This window comes from Pipistrellus kuhlii, unplaced genomic scaffold (assembly GCF_014108245.1).
Source record: "Pipistrellus kuhlii isolate mPipKuh1 unplaced genomic scaffold, mPipKuh1.p scaffold_m20_p_15, whole genome shotgun sequence".
Classification (NCBI taxonomy): domain Eukaryota; kingdom Metazoa; phylum Chordata; class Mammalia; order Chiroptera; family Vespertilionidae; genus Pipistrellus; species Pipistrellus kuhlii.
In genome coordinates this window covers 33,571,256-33,585,560 of record NW_023425460.1, presented here as the reverse complement: position 1 = coordinate 33,585,560, position 14,305 = coordinate 33,571,256, and the positions used below count along the sequence as shown (strand labels likewise).

General features: G+C 34.8%; 1 protein-coding gene across 8 annotated transcripts in view; it reads left to right on the top strand.

Annotated features, from left to right (window-relative positions):
• The window catches only part of NT5C2 (5'-nucleotidase, cytosolic II), a 69,273-nt gene that overhangs the window by 32,237 nt on the left and 22,731 nt on the right, over positions 1–14,305 (top strand). For 7 of the 8 annotated variants that reach the window (XM_036437886.2, XM_045582049.1, XM_036437894.2 and 4 more), the window contains one exon: positions 5,306–5,379. In XM_036437886.2, the coding sequence (XP_036293779.1) occupies positions 5,306–5,379 (74 nt within the window). Of the gene's footprint in view, positions 1–397; positions 422–5,305; positions 5,380–14,305 lie in introns of those variants that run through there. The other variant, XM_045582050.1, reaches the window with a different exon arrangement.

Sequence of the window (14,305 nt, the reverse complement as noted above, 5' to 3'; positions counted from 1 at the left end):
TTTACAAACCTATAACCAAAATATGTCCAAGAAGATTTAATACTTGTATTCTTAGTCTCATTTGTTGTTGCAGTAACTGCTTTGGGCACTTGGCCAGGAAATTGTGACTCCTAGGCAGTGGGAGGAGTTAGGGATAAAGTTTACCATTGCCAAAGAAATTCTATTCCAAATGGATTTGTGTGGAGCAACAGTGAGATCCAATGACAAGTTAAATTAGACACAGAGGTGTTTTCTCCAACACTGTCCCAGAAGTTACATGCTGTTGAGGGCCTGGTTTCAGACTAAAAAGTCTTTTTGAAGTTAGGTTAAAGTCATCCAAAAAAAAGTCTCCTAGGGATTTGAAGAATTTTGTTATGACTTCAAGAACTATTTGATTCAGATAGTTTCACACTTTGCAAAACAGCAACCAGTGACAGATGAGGTAATGCTGCTTTGAATTATGTGTTAAATCTCAAAATGATTGAGTTTGTTATGTACAGAATTTCACATTTAGTAAATTGCATGTTCATGGTCTTTAAGTGGGAGAATATTAGATCACTCTCTTAATTCATATTATATTGTCTCATTTTTATAGTTATATGTATGTTTACTTATATAGAATTTCTTCATATTTCATGCCTTACTACAGTGGGATATGATAGTAAAAGCTGTTACATTTGTTGTTGTGTTGGAGTCTGTGTCTGATTTTATGTGTTCTTGTATCTTTTTCCTAAAGATTGTTTCTCTTCATGCTCAAATCTCTATCTTGCCAGATGACTTAGTGTGAATGTAGGAATTTCTGTTTTTTAAGGTTGGATGCGTTAGTTCAGTTATGCTTCTTAGGGTGGCAACTTTGTAATTTATTTAAAACAAGCTTTGGAATTTCACAAATATATTTAAGCTCTTAAAGATAGAGGTGGAGTATGTTTCACTGGTTAATAATTTAGAAAAGTGACTCAAGTAAAGATACAGTCAAAATCCTGAAACCAATAGAAATGTTGGTTTCTGCAAAGCAGGTTTCTTTTTGTTTTAAATGCATGGTGGGACAGTGAGCCAGCCTCTTAATTGATACACTACCTAATATTTGCTTTTAACAGTAAAGAATAATCATTAGTTTGAGGCCAAGAGATTGTTTTCCTTGAAGACTTTGTCCTGGAGACATGATATTTCTGGCTTAAGGCTATTTCTCTCCTGGTCAGTGCATACTTTCAGCATTTGGACATTTATTAACTTTGTAAAATTTAGCATATACTATATTATTGCAGATATCTATAATGTAGCTGTTAATTTTATTATTATAGGTTTCCTTTTAGATATTTGCACAGGAATGATTGAATTCCCTATTGCCCCTCCTCCCATGTTTTATAGCATAAACTAGGCAAAGAATAGAAGAGATGAGAATATATGTGAGGTTTTTCTTTTTGCTTCATAATAGACATGAATTAGGGAAAATAGGAATGATTGTTTCTTTTTTTAAGTTCAATAATTGCTTCTGTGGGTGAAGGTAACTTACTTTGAAAATGGAAAAGATATTTGGTACAAGATCTTAAAAGGAAAAGGTCTTACTTCCTAATTTTAGGCACTGAGAAAGTTTCTTAGCTCTGACTATACTCCCTATAGCATAGCTTCTAGAATATATGTCACAAAATAGTACGGTACTTGCTTTGTTGTAGGCATTTAACAAATGTGTTGATTGAATAAAGTGACCAACCAGTCAAAGAAGAAAGAGTGCGATTTGATAGATATTTAGCAGTGATTATTTTGGCAAAAACAAAAGATTTTCATGTTACTGACATACGTCATCTATAGAGTTTGTATGGATAATACCTAAGGTGCATTATGATGTTTATATCCTTTAAAAAACATTATGAAGTGAATAAGCTTAATTTCTTTTCTGGCCAAGAAAGAAACTAGTAAACAATCTTGCTGGATCTATAAATAGTTTCTTTGTATCTTAAGGACTGATTGAGTGATATTAGCAAAGCTTATTTTCTCCCTGATTTTTCATTGGGCCTAAAATCTAACTCCCATCATATTTCTATTAGAATCAAAACTGTTTCTTTTATTGTGTGGTCCTACATATCTCTGCTGGATTGTACCACAGGAAGAAAAATCTCCCTGTCGTTCCTGCCTGAATTCCCACAGAATATTTTAGGCACATCAGCTGTTTGGGCTCTGAGCAAGGATTTGATCCAGTTGGCACCCTACCCTGCATTGAAAGTGTGTTTGAAAAGCCTAAGCATCAGTGGTAACATTGTTTGCAGAGTTAGAAACATTACTTTGTGTTTTTTTTTACCCCTGTTGTGACTTCAAAGGATTTATGTAACTGGGGAAAAATGACAATAAAGAAGGAAGTTTGGTAAATTGCTAAAAGGGTCATGGTGATATATTTGAGGTAGTGGTAAGTTTTTGAAAAGGTTTGGGTGGATGTCATTTATTCTCTCGCTCCTTGTATCTTTCAGCTCTCTGCTACTCTAGCGATTTTCAACTGGTGTGCTGCAAGAGTTTTTACAACATGCAATATCTCACTATTAAGTTAGGGACACTGACCTCTTTTCCCTTAAATTGTCTAATTAAAGAAACAACAACAGCCAACACAACATTAGCTGTTCAGTGTGAATGAATCAAAAGCATACCTACTTTTTTTTGTCAGATTAGCAAAAAATGTATATTTTTTGGTGTGCCACAGAATTTTACTAATAAGTTTGTGTATGCCATGAGATGAAAAAGGTTGAAAATCGCTGCACTACTCTTTTCTTCCACTTTCTTCCACCATTTACCCAAGACAACTTAAATATTTATTTTCTAGAAGACCAGGTTATTTTAGGGAAAGAAAGTAAAAATATTTTATATAACATCTCAGGAACTAAGTTTTATAGAGCTAATCAAGTATGCATAGCATGGTGTAAGATTAGTAATGATTTTTACATTTTTCAGAAAAGCTCTTAATTTAAGGGCCAATTGACTGTTATTGATTAAAGTATTTTAAGCTAATATTTTATTTTTCTTTATTTAAAATTGATATATTCAGCCGAAACCGGTTTGGCTCAGTGGATAGAGCGTCAGCCTGCAGACTGAAAGGTCCCAGGTTCGATTCCGGTCAAGGGCATGTACCAGTAGGGGGTGTGCAAGAGGCAGCTGATCAGTGATTCTCTCTCATCGATGTTTCTAACTTTCTATCCCTCTCTCTTCCTCTCTGTAAAAAAATCAATAAAATATATTTAAAAAAATAAAAAAATATGATACATTCTGAGATGAGAGAAAATGTTTTCTATTAACATTTAAAACAATATATATGCTGGTGAAGAGCTAAAAAAAAAAGTCAATACCTAGATCAGTGGTTTCCAATTTTTTTTTGAGTATTTCATCACTTAAAATATGTACTATTTACTCCTGTATGTACTTATAAATTATATATTATCCTTATTTATATATAATAGAAAACATACACAAATTAGATATCTTTAAATGGTGAAATGAATATAAGTAGAAGATCTAATATCTTCTTTTTCCCCCCAGTAGTCTTCTGCATTCCCTGGTGTAGTCAGTCTTCTTTGGAAGTTATTGACCTAGATCATTAATGGGCGAGGGTAGCCCAGGCATAGTTTTTTTTTGTGTGTGTTTTTTTAAATAAGTTCCCTAGGTGATTTAAAGCATTCTTACTTCTCGAAGTTACTTATGAAATAAAGGCAAAGAAGAGTTTTAGCAATAGACCATAAATCATTCAGAAATTTTGGCCACGAAGCTGGGGTTCAGATGGAAAGGCAACACTTATTTTCAGAAATGATTAAAACTTACCCCAAAACACCATCATGGTAATGATCTACCATACTATTATATTGTTAGTTTTCCCTTCATAGTGATCTTTTTGAAATTTTAATTTATTAAAAATTTTAAAATGATTATTTCTTCAAAATCTGGTCATTTGTTCTTTCTTGCAGGATAAAGTCCATACTCCCCTGTTAATCTTGGCTTCATAGCTTTTATTGCTCATTCCCTCCACCCCTGTTCCTCTAGAAAACCTCCTTTTGCTAAAACAAACAAAAGTACAACCAAAGAAAACTCAGCTTCAGCCATAATAAATGTTTTACCATTCATTATAAACCTTGTCCTTGCTTGGTTATTCTGCCTGAATTGCCTTTCTTGCTTTGTTCTACTGGGAAGCTTCTATTCATTGTTTAAGATTCAGCTCGCACATCTCTTCTGGTCTCTAAACAATTCGTGCTCTGGCCTTCATGATTTTATAGCATTTATTGAATTGCTATAATTATTTGCTTATAAGTCCTTCTCCTGCTAGGCTGAGTTTCTCAAGGATTGAGATTCTAAGTTAAAACAGAAGTTCCATGAGGGCAGGTACTCTTCCGTTCACTGCCATAGCAGAGTTTCTAACATATAGTAGGCACTCAAGTATTTGTTGAATGAATCTGTAATTGTGTCTTTAGTATCTGTCATCTGATAGGCTGAAATGAACCTTTGTTTATTAAATAAATTACAAATGAATGAATTATAAAGTCTCAGAAATAAACTTATTTTATGGGGTTATATTTTGAAAATAACTTAATTCACTCAAGTTTTGACTACATGGCATTGTTAATACCAAAACAGTAAAAAAGTCCACGTATTTTCATGTAACCTCTTATTTCACTTAAGGTATAAAAAGGACTTGAATACATTTATTATGACTTACTAGTGACCCAGTGCACAGATTCATGCACATTGAAAGGAAATTAATTAGAAGGTGGCCAGCAGGACAGAACTGGGCCATACAGGTCGGAGCCAACTTCCCACGGTCCCTCTCCAGCGTCTGTGGAGTGAGTGGGGTCCCTCTGGCAGGTGGGTTCCTCCGCCTGGCCTGCAGGGATCAGGTTGAAACCGGCCCTCCAACATCCCCTGAGGGGTCCGCGAGTGCGAGAGGGCACTCTGCAAAGTTGAGTATGGAATGCTAATGCAACTGTGTAATAAACCAGATTCTGGGCCAACAGTGCCCCAGCAACAACGTAACCCATGGCCGAGGGTGGAATTGCGCGGCCGCATAAGGAATTGAGCTCCCTTCCCTCTGGTTTTGGGGTGTGTCACCCAAGAACCTCCACTGCCAAGTCACTGCAGCTAAGCAGCTCCTGTGTTGAGCTTCTGACTCTTGGTGTTCAGTGTGCATCATAGCAACCCGTCAGATGGTTGTACACTTAGCAGGTTAGCCTTAATTATATATATTAGTAGATATTGGTACTTAAATGAGAAAAATGTAGAAAGACAGCCAAATAATTCTGTTAAACCAATTTTTCCCCCCAGTATTAATTGAGATATCATTGTTTACTCTTTTTTTCAGGGTGTTTGTGAACCGAAGTTTAGCCATGGAGAAAATAAAGTGTTTTGGTTTTGATATGGATTATACACTTGCTGGTGAGTAGCACTTTTTGGTTGTTTAAGATTGCTTTAGATTATCCACAGTAGGCAATTGAATAAACACTTATTGATTTAATCATATATATTACTACTTCTGTTGAGATTTGTGAGTATTGAAATTACCAGATATCCTTGACATTTAATTTGCTACAGATAGGTAGACTACTTGCTGAGTTATTTCAGAGACCCTGGTAAGAAATGATATGGTGAAATAATACATTTTGTGTATATTTGGGCACTTTTGGCCTTTATTTTATCAAGCTGTTACTAATATCTCTCGCTCTAACACAAGGTAAATTTTTATCAGTTAAAAATTTTAATGTTATCTTTAAAACAAATGGAAAATGTGTTCATTTTTCATTGAAATGACTGCATACATATTTATGTAAAGACTTTTAACAACTAGAGCTATTAGCTTTGTTCAATATCAAATAGATCTTAAACATTAGCACTGAGATATATATGAAGTAATATGTTTAGAAATTTTCTCTAAAATATATTGTTATTAAATTCACAAAAACCTTTAAATTGTATAAATTATCTTCAGGAAAATTTTTTATATAACAGTATTAGAAAACTGACATGTTTCAAATTTTAAAAATCTCAATTTGATGTTCAGTTTAGGCTATAAGTAATATTAATGTACAAAAATGAATAGATGCAGCTTATAGGTACTTGCCACATAAATGTGGCCATGATATTTACTAAACAAGTTATGTATTAAAAATATACACTGAATTGATATGAATTCCTCTCATCCATACTGTTATTTATTTGGTTTCTTGTTAACTTAAAGTGTGGAATGCAAAGTTTTTGCAACATTTTGGTTTTTCTAATTGGACACAGGCACTTTTGGGAGCACTTGTCAGAAAGCAGGTGGAAGCACTGTACTTTTTCAGTGTAGTTTTTGCTGTCCAAATCAAGAGAAAATACTACAATCTGTCTTACTAAAATTCTAGCTCTTCTGGGGAAGGAATGACTAGGTAGTTGAAAGATATTATCTAGGCAGAAATAGGAGTTATTGGGGTCAAAAAATGACAAACTTTCCCCCTCTTCGTTATTAAGACATTCTTTAAAAAAAAAAAATGCATTTATTGATTTCAGAGAGGAAGGGAGAAGGAGAGAGAGAGAGAGAAATATCAATGATGAAAGAGAATCATTGATCAGCTGCCTCCTGCACATATCACAGAATAATGAAAAATGAATTCTCTTTATTTAGTGAAAAAGTCACTGAATCGTAGTCTTTACACTTTAAAAATACTTTGATTTCTTTTTATTTGCTTTTTTGTTGTTTTTTGTACCCCTGAATGGGAATTGAACCTCCTGGTTCATAGGTCGGTGCTCAACCACTGAGCTACACTGGCCAGGCTGGCAAACAATATTTTGAGTGATACAGAGTTACCATTTACAGCAAGCATGTCAAACTCAAAGGCTAACATTGGCCAAATAAGGTTAAAGTTTGTGGGCTGCAAAACCCACAAAAAACCTTCAATTTTCATAGAAACGTAGGTTTATTTCAATAGAGACATGCTGAATACAGAAGGATGAAATAAATGAGTAATTGTTAACATAAAATAATAGAACATTTTAATAAAACTATTTTTCTTGAACATAAGCTTATCAGACGCTTTATAACTGCACAAATTAATAAGCATAACACAAATAAACCTATTTTTCTTAATCTCCGAAAGCGAAATATTTCCTGTTGTGCATGCCAAACAAGTCAGTACAAAACTAATGAAGTGGCCATCAGTTGCTAAAGTATTCACTGTTAGCATTAGTGGAGAGAAGTAGTGTGGCTGTGTATAAGGCACATAAGGGAAATGAATGCAGCACAATTATAGTAATTAGTCATTGGCGAATGCTGTTCATTATTAATGCACAAAATTCGTGCAAGCATAGGCCCTTGCAGCCAGCCCTGGCAGCTTCGTCTGGAAAGTTGTCCAGATGGTTGTTCCACTGTCCAGCCTTCTGGTCTAATTAGCATATTATGCTTTTATTACTATAGATAGAGTGCATATACAGGATATTGTAAAAATTAAGTTACAACATTTTTATTAATGTTTCTTACATACTGTTATATTGACTGGGCTGTGGGTTTGCCATGCTTGATTTATAGCTTATATGGATTACTAGTTTTCAGAGTTACAATATAGTGACATTGATACTGAGCCTAGTGTTTATGCATCTGAAGTGTGTGGAAAGACATCTCAAATGGCAGGCATGATTTGAATGATACGTTTATTGAGAGATGGTGTTTATTGGCTTAGGGCTTATCATACTGTAAACTGTCCAGTTTTGTTCTGAGAAAACATCTACATAGGGATTTTCATAAATTTCTTTCATAGTTTTCAATGTGTGAAATTATATGACTCTTATGGAAAGTGTGGGGAGTAGGATCTAATTCTGGATATAAGCTATTTTCATAAGGAAACAGCTCTGTTTTTGATATTCTTAGATAATAGGCACAGAAGACTTCCTTTGGGAGGGTGGTGGTATGATTTGATTTGGTTTTGATTACTCACTTACTTTGAGAATATTGTTCTTCATGCATGGGGTTGATAGACTTGGTGGTGAGTAATCATTTAAAGCTTTGATTTGTCACTAATAAATAAGAGGGTGGGACAAGTATACATACTTGGACTTGAAGGATTTTAAAATGTATGTGTAATAATTCTCAACTTGTAATTTTCAGAAAGTAAACTATATAGAATGAAGTTGGGGAGGTTTGTTTTTTTTATTTGTTTTAGTTTGTTAAAAGAAATTGATGGGTTTACTTGAATATTCTTTTTAAAAAATTATGATTTTTACAGTGTTTATTAACATAATCCATTCTGATGGGAACCTTATTATTGTCATCTCATCTGAATACCACTTATAGTCCAGGCGTCTTCAAACTACGGCCCGCGGGCCACATGCGGCCCGCAGAGGAGTCTGATCCGGCCCGCCAGGTTTTTTGGGTAGTGAGCGCAGCCGAGGTGTTACAGTAGGAATTAGTAGTTCATATAGTCCGGCCCTCCAGCTCTCTGAGGGACCGTGATCTGGCCCTCACTTTAAAAAGTTTGAGGACCCCTGAAACAGTTTTTCAGATATGATCTTTTTATCATCAGCTATCTCTATAATTAAAGTGAATTATGCATATTTTATGTTTTTATTAGTTCATCTGTAAGATTTCTATGTAATTGATATTTTTATATAAAATTAAAAACAAAACAAAAATCCTGTTTATTGACATAAATTAATTTTTCCTGATTGTCTTGAACCTAAAGAAACTTTAATTCTGAAATCTGCCTATAGGAGCAATGCAGTATTAGCATTTAGCTCCTTATCTGAGTAATACTGTAGGTTAATGCTTGTTTTTATAATGAGTGTATACTAATTTCTGTTCTAATGAGTGTGTATTAATTATGCTTTAGTCAGTTTGTCTACTAAATACTGCTGAGTTTATTTACGAAAGTCAATATTTAGAATCTAGGTAATACTGAGTCTTGTATATTAGCTTTGCCACTGTCCAACAGTGGACTATGTTTTATATAAAAAGTACTTGGCAGGCCTATTTATTATTCCTCTCTTACCCCAAATTACTTTAGCAACATTCTTTGTACGTGATGTATGTATATCAGTGTTGACAAAAAAAAATTCCAAACCTAAAAGAAGGTTAAAAGAGGTTATTTGAGCCAGCGAAAGAGGGTCAGATCTGGAAGCAAAATCTGAGAAAATTGAGAAAATGCTCTAGAGAAGAAGAATTTTGCAGTTTATTTTTTTTTTAATTTATTTTTGTTTAAAAATGCTCAAGAGACTTTAAAAAGGCCCAAAGGCATCCAGGTTTAATTTAAGATCATCCTGAGATGATGTCCATTGTTTTCTCCTTTTGTGAGGCATCAATTCAACCCTTGTTAATGAGACACCCTGATAATTCTCATTGAATCATGGCGATTTCTTATGACTCCCGGTATCTGTCATAAATGTCCATCAGAATATGAATGATGAGAAACAATATCAGAAATTATCGAGAAACATCGCAGATTTTGTTTGAATATCCTTTCTGCATTATTCTTTGCAACCAGGCCCAGTGATTATCAATTTGAGTAGTGGAGATCATGATGAGTATCACCTGCAAAGACCAAGTGAACTAAAGGGAGATTTTTAAATTCATCAAACTTGAAAAAGTCCACTTGTGAGATAGCCAGTAGGTAATTCTTACCTTGGTTGACATTTTCAGACAGATGAGCTGCTTGCTGTCTCAGGATCATGCAGGACCCATCTGGTATTAAATGCAGCTTTTTCAGAACAGAAACCAGCTAACACCCTTCAAGGTGAAAGAAACACCCTTTTGCAGTTCATTTTATACATTAAAATCAAAGGAGGAAGAGACAAGGAAGGTTCATGAAATTCATTGGTGCCATATTAAGATGGCGAGAGAACGTAGAGCAGGGAAATACCTCAGATTTAATAAAAAATAAAGCAGATATATATTTATTTTACATTGATGGGTACAGGATAGTTAACATTTAAAACACATAGTGTACAGAGGTATGAGGACAAATAATAACAATGAGGAATGTTGGGACCAGTTCCTCCTAGTATGGAAGTGTGCCAGCTCTTGACCCATCAGCATGTTGTTTATCCTCCCTGAGTCTAGATAGAGAGAGAAGAGCATCAATGATGAAAGGATCATTGATCAGCTGCCTCCTGCATGCCCTCTACTGAGGATCAAGCCTACAACCCAGACATGTGTGCCCTGACTGGGAATTGAACCATGACTTCCTGGTTCATGGGCAGCTGGGCTATTTTTAGTTAATTTTTGTACATGATGTCAGGTAAGGGTCTAACTTCATTCTTTTGCATGTTGAAATTCAGTTTTCTCAACACTGTTGAAAAGACTGTCCTTTCCTTCTGGAATAGTCTTGGCATTCTGGTCAAAAATAATTTGGCTGTAGATGGAGATAGAACTTTTCTTTTTAATGAAACATACAACATTGTAAACCTTTGTGTCCATGCTTCAGCATTTCTCCTTAAAGATGAAGCTCCTTGCAGTAGTGGTGAATTAAATTAATATGGAACATCAGCTGAGTTGAACTTACTATGGATTGTTTATAAATTGGATGCATCTACTTGAAGTTCTTAGTGTGATAACAGCATATATCTTTTAAAAAATATATATTTCTTTATTGAGTTCAGAGAGGAAGGGAGAAGCACAGAGAGGTAGAAACATCAATGATGAGAGGGAACCATTGATCTGCCACCTTCCGCACATTCCTTACTGGGGATCAAGGCCATAACCCAGGCATGTGCCCCTGGCCAGAATCGAAGCTGGGACCCTTCAGTCTGCAGGCCGACGCTCTATCCACTGAGCCAAGCCAGCTAGGGCTACAAGCATATATCTTGAAAGGTTTTTGGTATAAACCAAAGAAGATAACCTTCATTATAAAGGCGAGAATTTCTCATTGTCCCAAATCTTGATTAAGAACCCAGGGCATCCTTCTCACAACTGGGAAAATGTAGAACTTCCACATTACCTTACTCCCCACTCCTCCAAACATGTCTACCCTGTGCAAGATATTTTGTGTTGGAGAGTGGGCACCTCCATTTGAGTAAAGTTATTAGTAAAAGTGATTACCCTCCAATGTATTCTTGAGAGACTTATCAATTTGTGAATGGGTAAAATGTATACAATTGATGAACTATAGAAATGTTTAGTTTGATAAGTAAAATGCATTCATTATCCCCTTAGTGGTCTTAAAAGCACTTTTGAACTTGGTTTTTTGTTTCTTGTTTTTCTGAAATAATAGAATAAGAGGATAAGCAGAGTGCTTGAATAGAGAAACTAGAGTAACAAATGAAAAACAACAACCCAGGAATAAGAAACTACAAAAAAAGATGAAACTCGAAAAAGGGGGGAAAAAACCAGGATTGTGGTTGATAAAACTATTAATAAAAAATAAATTGGAAAACACTCTCATAAAACCAAATAAAATAAAAATCTATTGGGAATTTATTATGAAGACTCTACCCAAAAAGAAGAATTGTGAAGACAAAAAAGTGATAATTTAGTACTAGAGTCCAAATAATTATTTGAATCGTGATTCAGTTAGAAAAGCTAAACTCTGCCGGGCCAGTGGTGGAATGGGTTTGCATAGCTGGAAGGTTTGTTATTTATAGTTTTGACTATAAAGCAATAAAATTCACTTTTATGTAAATCCTCCAAAGGGATTTGAAATGACTTGTAAAATTAAAAACGTGAAAAATGGGCCAGAAGACTAGTTTTTATAAAAGAAAACCCTTAAGAAAATATGCTTCCAAATAGATATGATCCTTCATATAATCACTTTGTTAGGGAAAACTTTATTTTAGTGTCACTGTCATTAGACATTTTAGAAATTCTTTTGGAAGTCTTGTCAGAATCAGTTTATAAATCTAGTTGTTATATTTTAAGTAAATAAAAATTGAGGTAGTTAGAAATTTAAATTTAAATCTTTTTATATCATTGATCTCAGGTTAGTTATAAAAAATTTATTATATCTGTTCTTATGCTAAGGTCTTTAAATAATTTTGAAAAGTAGAAAAAGTCCTCAAGTATCTGTTTACACGAAAATTGGAAAGATTTTATTTAAAAGTTTCCTTAAAATACTCTAGTTTTAAAGAACCAACATTACATAGCCTAAATAACTAGAGATCATTAGTGTTGATAATATTTACAACATAAAAGCAAATAACTATTCTTGTGTGGTTAGGTTGGATTTTGTTTTTTATAGTGATTGGTGGTGGTGGTTTCTCCTAGTTGTAAATGTTTTTAGGACTTTTAGATATTATATTTAGTCATTTATTTCTGTTTAATACCATTTCTCATAAAAACCCAGAAGTTGTAGATGTCTGAAGATCTATATTTAGCCTGAATATCTGTAGGGCTAATTCTCTATACGGTTAAAGTAATACATATCTTAAAAGTATCAGTATCGTAAGGGTTCCTCATGTAACTTTGAGACAGTTATTTTGCTAGACTGGGTAGTTTCTCTAAGATTATGAAAGTGGAATAATAAGACTGCACTTACAAGGGCAAATATCCACTGACAAAAATTTAAAATTTTCCTTTTTCTACATTTAGACATCATGAAGTTGGTTCTTCTCTATATTATATATTTTAAAATATATTTTATTGATATTTTTACAGAGAGGAAGAGAGAGGGATAGAGGGTTAGAAACATCGATGAGAGAGAATCATCGACCAGCTGCCTCCTGCACACTCCCTACTGGGAATGTGCCCGCAACCAAGGTACATGCCCTTGACCGGAATCGAACCCGGGACCTTTTGGTCCGCAGACTGACGTTCTATTATCCACTGAGCCAAACCGGTTTCGACTCTTGTCTATATTATAATGGCAAATTTAGGTGTTGGAAAGGTAGAAAAGTGGGTAATTAGGTGTAGGTAGACTTAGTTTAAATAGGTACTTAAAAACAATATGAGACTGCTCTGGTTTATTCTTATAATCATTATTTAGTCTGTTTCAATTTTAAACACTGCTCCAACTGCATTAAATTTCTGCCATATTAACCTGAAATATGCTAGAGAAAATAAACTAAGACAAAAATAAATTATTGTTTTTTTCTTTTAATTTACATTTCAGGATCAGACTTGGCTTGTATTCCAGGCTCAGGGTGCCAGAAAAGTAAATAATGCACAATACTCAATGTTTATTTTCAATACCCTTGTTATGGGCAATTAGACGAATTTTAGTGATGATCACAGGCTTCTAAATAGGAGACAGTAACTCCTATAAATACCAATTTCCAAATACTATCTCTCCACTCCAGCCCATCACAGTTTTAAAACCTGTTTTTGTTATTTTTTGTTTTGTTGCTTTATTTTGTTTTTTTAACAGGAGAGCCAGTGTAACTCCTTCAAGACTGGAGTGACACACTCTGCATCTTCATCTGCCTCATGTGAGTTCTCATTTTTGGCAGCAGCACTCTGCTAGGCTGGAACCTCTGTCGAGGTTTGCCCTGCCCCCGCTGGCGCGATACCCCCCTTTCCCCCCTCCCAAAATCTAGAATCTACTACCACAAGTGTGTCTTGGTGCAAAGGTAAAAAGTGCATGAGAATTCCAGACTTCCCTGCAGAAAGTTTCTGGCTCATTTCAAAGGAGTACTGTCTCCTCTTACCTAAGTGCTATCTTTTATGAATAACATCACTCAAACAGAGCTCATAGCTCTTATCCCCACAACATGTGGTTGATATCTTTTGAAGAACTGTTTTTTTCCTTGGAGATGATGGAGTAAAGAATATCTTTAAATGCTCTCAATAGCTTTAGCTTTTCAAAGCTTCGGTTGTTCTCTTTATAAGCCGGCTAGTTATGTAACCCGAGGACATTGTGTGCTGCCCTAGTGGCTGAAGCAGTCCTCTTTTTTGGACGCTAGCCCTTAAAATAACTTTTCCCTTTGTCTTTGGATATTGGGTAAATTAGGATAGGCCTGAGGACTTTCTCGAAGAAGATATAAGCATTACATGTGTGAGGTTAGGTTTACTTTGAAGCTACTGGCTGTGTTTTGGGAAGTCAGTTGTAAGAATTGAGCTTGAAACTCTGCATCATTTACTAGCCGTTTTTTCAAGAGGACTTAAAATGAGGGCCTCTGTAGCTGTGCAGAGGCGTAGCACTCTATCGTCAGAGGCAATGTCCATAGTTCTCCACATGTGTCAAGGCTGGCTCATTGTTTGAAAGAGGAGTTTTATTTTTTTACTTATGTATGTATTTAATTTTCAAATAATGGTGGTACTTTGTAGGCTTCAGGAAATAGTCATTTTTGCTATCAGGTCAGAACAAATTGTGATTATTCCCAAGGGACATTTATAACAAAACTTCTAAACTAGTGCTCTGTGCAGCTGTGGTTCTGTTTCTCAAGCCCTGATTGTGCTTTATAATTCTCT